The 6,000-nt window shown below is 40.7% G+C and overlaps 1 protein-coding gene across 1 annotated transcript in view; it reads left to right on the top strand.

The window, feature by feature from the left end:
* Nucleotides 1-627: 627 nt before the first annotated feature.
* Nucleotides 628-6,000, top strand: part of LOC129866089 (solute carrier family 12 member 9-like) — a 54,350-nt gene continuing 48,977 nt past the window's right edge. The window contains exon 1 of the mRNA XM_055939260.1: nt 628-1,273. Within this exon, the coding sequence (XP_055795235.1) occupies nt 1,048-1,273 (226 nt within the window). The 5' untranslated portion in view covers nt 628-1,047. The remainder of the gene's footprint in view (nt 1,274-6,000) is intronic.

The following is a 6,000-nucleotide window of genomic DNA, read 5'->3' as shown; positions in this document are numbered from 1 at the left end:
GTGCAACAGTTCAACACTTCAGGAGTAAATGTTAGTTGGCTTTCATAGCTATGTATTCAGAGGTCAAGACAGCAGGTCCGGGAGAGAGAGAGAGAGAGCGAGACAGAAGGGGCCGAAACAGCAGGTCCGGGACAAGGTAGCACACCCGATGAATCAGGTCAGGGGTCCCCAGATGCAGGCAGAACAGTACAACTGGAACAGCAGCACAACTGGATGGACTGGGGAAGGGGGGAAAGCCAGGAGTCGTCAGGCCAGGTAGTCCTGAGGCATGGTCCTAGAGAGCATGCCTAAGATCACAGTACACCAGATAACAACCTGGCACATAGGCTATTGCAGCATATATACTTGGGACTTTCAAAGTTTGTTATTTTATATCAATAACATATTGTTTGTATTTTGGATAAATGTGTGTTTAAGTAATTTTAAACTCACCCTTAGTGCCATTGGCATTGGATGCATCCGGTTTTCTGGCATTGGAAACAACCTGGTGCATCCGATTTTCAGGGATACAATACCTTCAACCTAGGTTCCATTTCCCGTGAAAACCAAACGTGGGAACTCCGCCCAGGCGGAGGTTACTTGATAACTTTTATTTTGAAAATGTGCTGTATGACTACATGACCTAGATGTCGCTGAGTTCACAATGCCCACGGATTGTTGGAAAGTGGCTACAATGGTAATGCAACGGCCAACTTTTACGAAAACGTGTGGTTTTTAATGTAGGCCCACGACAAGATAATGCTTTCTCTGAGTTCGAGTGGAGTTAGGCCACACGAGGAGAACATGTATTTATAATGTCGAGGTAGGCATTCTATATCACTACATTGATTAGCATTCAGACTTCAACGATTGGCCCGTGACAATGTTGTCCAGCGTCTGGTTACATTATTGAGACAATCATGTTTTAGTAAAGTCACGCGAACTGATTTTTGCTTCTACGTTTTGGGAGTGAACTCTAGAAACTAGCTTAGTTGATAAAGCCGACACAATTAGTGCCAGCGTGTTCTGAAGTTCTGGCTAGTTCTAGTAGCCAACAGCAGCATCACCATGTCGGAGAGGACACCGCTCCTGCACTATCGTCTCTCCACAAGCGTCAATGAACCGTCGGGGGAGCATCAGACATGTCTGTCTGGGGAGACTGTGGAGCAGTCCCTGGCTTTTTCCAGACTGAAGTCGGCGCACCGCAGCCGTCCCAAAAAACTCTCCACATTCTTTGGCGTGGTGATACCCACCTTACTGTCTATGTTCAGCGTGGTGGTCTTCCTACGAATTGGTGAGTATAGCCTACGGTTATTTATTACAATGTCCGGTGAGTATAGCCTACCGTTATTACAATGTCCGGTGAGTATAGCCTACCGTTATTTATGACAGTGTCCACAACATAGCTTTACTTTAGGCCCATGTTGGTAAATTTGAGCCAGTTGTTGCCTGGAAACCCTACTTCGAATTCCATTGAATTCTACATCGGGCATAAATTAGTTTGAATCAGGAAAGTTAACTCTCACGACCTCTACAAGCCAGACTGTGAAATAAAATGTTTACTTTAAAATATAATTTGAATCAAAATTCTTGAATAAAAATACAGGCCTGATGGGAACATTTTTTTTCGGTAAACTTTCCAAATGTCGACAAAACAAAATACGCTAGACAAGGTGGATCTTGTGGTAAAATGAATGAAATGATTAGATTAGATTACAGATGAAGAAAATTATGATGAAATGCACGGGGTGGTGAAAGTGCAAGGTGACGAGTTTAATGCGCCTTTCCTATAAATATCGAGGGTCTTGTTCTGGTGACCTGATCATCGATGTTTGGCTGTCTTTTAACAAAATAATCTCGCTCTTTTGCCAATAATAATCTCATTATGTAGGCTATATGTGCGCTCTAGCCAAAAGCGTGCAGATACCTGCAGGCCATTGTGTAGAATCAGGGGTGCAACTTTGGTTTTAGAAGTGTGGGGGGGCGGTGGCGGCATCATTTGGTGGGGAATTTGGGGGTCCTCTCAATTTTGGGGGGCATATGAAGCTATTTGCCTGCGTTTCTACACAATCTAATATGGCCCTCCTAGCCATCTCTATTTAGAACAACAAAAAGTAAGCGAAAATGCCCACAGTCATCTAGGTAAGAGATCATTATTAAATATGCTGAAGTGATTGCAGTGGCGACCCGTCGTTCAGGGCAGGTACATTAGAAGTGCCTATCCAAGAAGGCTCAAGGTCATTGGCCACAGATGAAATGATGTCAAATCACATATCTACAGTAGTTTTGATTGGACTGATCTAAATCTGATCTAGACTTTCTAAATCTTAGCTAGCAGTCATCATGAATCAAGTTGACAAACTACTGGCAAATCCTTTTTAATCCTTCTCATATGAAGATAAATAATGAAGAGCAATTTATAGATAAAATGTATCGGGTGCTCATTGGCCATTGGACGTAAACATTACACAACAAGTTGGAAATCGCAACAATGAGTGGTTTGGAAGGAATCAGTGTCGCTAACTGCAAGCAATCATTCGCCTGCTATTCAGCGGAGTGGCTGTGTGGTCCCAAGTCTAAGATGAAGGTTCTCTTTTCGTAGTTTTAAAACATTAAACATTGGCCATGCTGTCAATGAAGCATGATTTGTGCCGCTCTCAAAACAACTTAACTTGGAACTGCAAAATCTGATTTTAGTGAGTTCAAGACAACTGTGAACTTGGGGAAAAACGAGCTACGACTGGGAAAATACATTTTGGACTGTCATCTAACTCGAAATTGTAAATTCAGAACGCTTCCTCTTTCTAGAGCAACGACCTGAAGATCACTGACGTCATCATGATTCAACCTTTTTATATCTTCGAGTTCCCAGTTGTCTCAAAAGCACCATAAATCCAGAGAATCCCAGACATTGATGACAGTTTGCCCAAGAAGGACCGCCGTGCCACCTTCCTGTTCAAGTGAGCACAGCACAACAAGATGAGTCCAAAAATGTCTGGTATGCTGCTGCATAAATGATGTAATATGCCAGGGATTTATGTATACTGTAGCTAAGAAAGTAATACTAAGTGTATGTTGTGTAGTAAGCTGTTAGTAGCCCATGTGCCTCACCCTAATAATTTGTCTATTTTTCACGGAATGGCCGATTTCAAGTTTTCATAACAGTCGGAAATCGGTATTTTTGGGCGCCGATTTTTTTTTTTTTGTTTTGTTTTGTTTATTTATTATTTATTTTTTATTATTATTATTTATATATATACGCTGCTCAAAAAATTAAAGGGAACACTTAAACAACACAATGTAACTCCAAGTCAATCACACTTCTGTGAAATCAAACTGTCCACTTAGGAAGCAACACTGATTGACAATAAATTTCACATGCTGTTGTGCAAATGGAATAGACAAAATGTGGAATTTATAGGCAATTAGTAAGACACCCCCAAAAAAGGAGTGATTCTGCAGGTGGCGACCACAGACCACTTCTCAGTTCCTATTCTTCCTGGCTGATGTTTTGGTCACTTTTGAATGCTGGCGGTGCTCTCACTCTAGTGGTAGCATGAGACGGAGTCTACAACCCACACAAGTGGCTCAGGTAGTGCAGTTCATCCAGGATGGCACATCAATGTGAGCTGTGGCAAGAAGGTTTGCTGTGTCTGTCAGCGTAGTGTCCAGAGCATGGAGGTGCTACCAGGAGACAGGCCAGTACATCAGGAGATGTGGAGGAGGCCGTAGGAGGGCAACAACCCAGCAGCAGGACCGCTACCTCCGCCTTTGTGCAGGGAGGTGCACTGCCAGAGCCCTGCAAAATGACCTCCAGCAGGCCACAACATTGAAGGTTGTGCAATGTAACAGGAATATTTAGACTCATGGATGCCACCCGTTAGATAAAATACAGAACGGAATAAACGTTTTGTTTTCGAGGTGATAGTTTCCGGATTAGTCAAAGGTATATGGTTTAGAGAGAAATAGTCGACGTGTTATAATTCCTGTAATAACTTGCGGCTGAACTTGAAAAGGGTTCCTTCGTTATTTTACCGTTCATGTCTTCCATAGAAAATGTCTTGATCTACTTCAAATAAGGTTTGTGTTTCGTGCAGGCTTAAACCGCCTCGACGTTTTGATACCCGTGTAAATCTCACTAGGATAAGGTAAAGTTTGTCAACATATTTTCATAAATCCACTCTACAATAAAAATGATCTTCGCTTATATTTAGCCAATATTGATCAGAGTTACCTTGTCCTATGGATATCTACACAGTTATAAAATTGGCAAGGTCGTGTAAGCCTACACGAAACACAGACCTTAAGTGAATCTAAAAATATCCTATGGAATAAATGAAGGAACCGCTTTTCAGATTTTGCTAGGTGTCATGGGAATTATGACTCGCACTTTGGTCGTCAATTCTTACCATGCCCATTATTAAAATAGGATTTCCTGCATATAGAAATGACAGTTTTTGTTTTCAACATTCATCAAACTCTATTTTTATTCAAACAGTTGAGAGTATTTGTCTCCTAAGCAGACTCTTCAGTATCATTGTCACTTCAGAGCTGTGTCTGTATTTATGTATTATATTAAGTTAAAATAAAAGTGTTCATTGTTTATTCAGTATTGTTGCAATTGTCATTATTACAAAAATGTGTGTGTGTGTGTGTGTATGATATATATATATATATATATATATATATATAAAACATTTTTTTTATTTTTTATAAATCGGCCGATTAATCGGTATTGGCTTTTTTTGGCCTCCAATAATCGGTATCGGCGTTGAAAAATCATAATCGGTCGACCTCTAGTTCTGACTTGGTGGTGAACATGTAGCCTATGATCTGTTTTTGATAAATGTAATCATTGAATACTGTAAGAGCTTTCATTGTCTGCTTATATGCCCCCTTTATTTATCCTACGGTTCTGACTTGGTGTACAGGGAGAACGCTGTAAGAATGGCCCATGTTCTGAATTCTGTCACTGTTCATTTCAAAAGTGCTGAACAAATAGTTATATTGACTACGTCCGTCCTAGCTTGCTCGTTAATGTCTTAAATCAAAATTACGAAAAGCCTCTTATACGCTTGTCGTCCCCTTATGCCATAGTTTGTACATCTCAATTGTCAGTAGAAAGCACATTTGTTTAAGCAAGTCAGCCATATCAACTATATATTTTTTAAAGGCAGTAAATGAGACTGTTTACCTGCCAGACAAGGCTCCGCTGATAGCCAGGTGTAGCAGTGGTAAGGTGTTAGGACTGCTGTTGGGACTCTGCTGTTGGGACAGCTTTATGTAGGCCCTAATAGTTTGTGGGCACTGTTTGTCACCGTTATATTGCAATTAATGTATTGTTTAGTGTTGTGTAGTGGCTTTGCCGGCATTCATCTCACGTTTAAAACATTTTTTACCCACCAAGATGTACATGCTTAAATTGCCACTGAGTGATTGAAAAGACTGAACTAGATCAATGATAATTAAATAATCAATATTGTTGCACCTTTAACCAATAGCCTAACAAATGAACAACTCTTACAAAGTACAGACTTAATTTTTGATTCTTATCAAGACATCATCTATATCAAATTTCAGCCAGACCGCCCAGCCAGCCTGAACCACCTGCACGCCCAACCCTTATCACTCTAGTCAATAACTCAAATCTCTCCCCAACACAACTTCCTTCCCATCTTTTTTTACGTCTCAGGGGAAAGGTTTGACCATTTTTTTGTTATTTTGGTTCTGTACTCTAGCACTTTGAGTTTGAAAGGATACAATGACGTGCAGACTGTCAGCTTTAATTTGAGGGTATTTTCATACAGATCGGATGAACCGTTTAGAAATGACAGCACCTTTTGTACATGGTCCCTCCATTTTAAGGTACTACAAGTTTTTGTTGAATTGGCTTCAGATGTGTGTCGTTAGGCAGGTGTATTCATTTGTGTCGTTAGTGAATGCAGGAGAGCTGTTGATGAAAAGTATTGATTCTAGACTTTGCTATTGCCTTTGGAGGTTGTTGTTGGGGTGTGACAACAT

This window comes from Salvelinus fontinalis, chromosome 11 (assembly GCF_029448725.1).
Source record: "Salvelinus fontinalis isolate EN_2023a chromosome 11, ASM2944872v1, whole genome shotgun sequence".
Taxonomy (NCBI): Eukaryota; Metazoa; Chordata; class Actinopteri; order Salmoniformes; family Salmonidae; genus Salvelinus; species Salvelinus fontinalis.
Note: the sequence above shows the minus strand (reverse complement) of the source record. Positions and strands in the feature narration are given on the sequence as shown.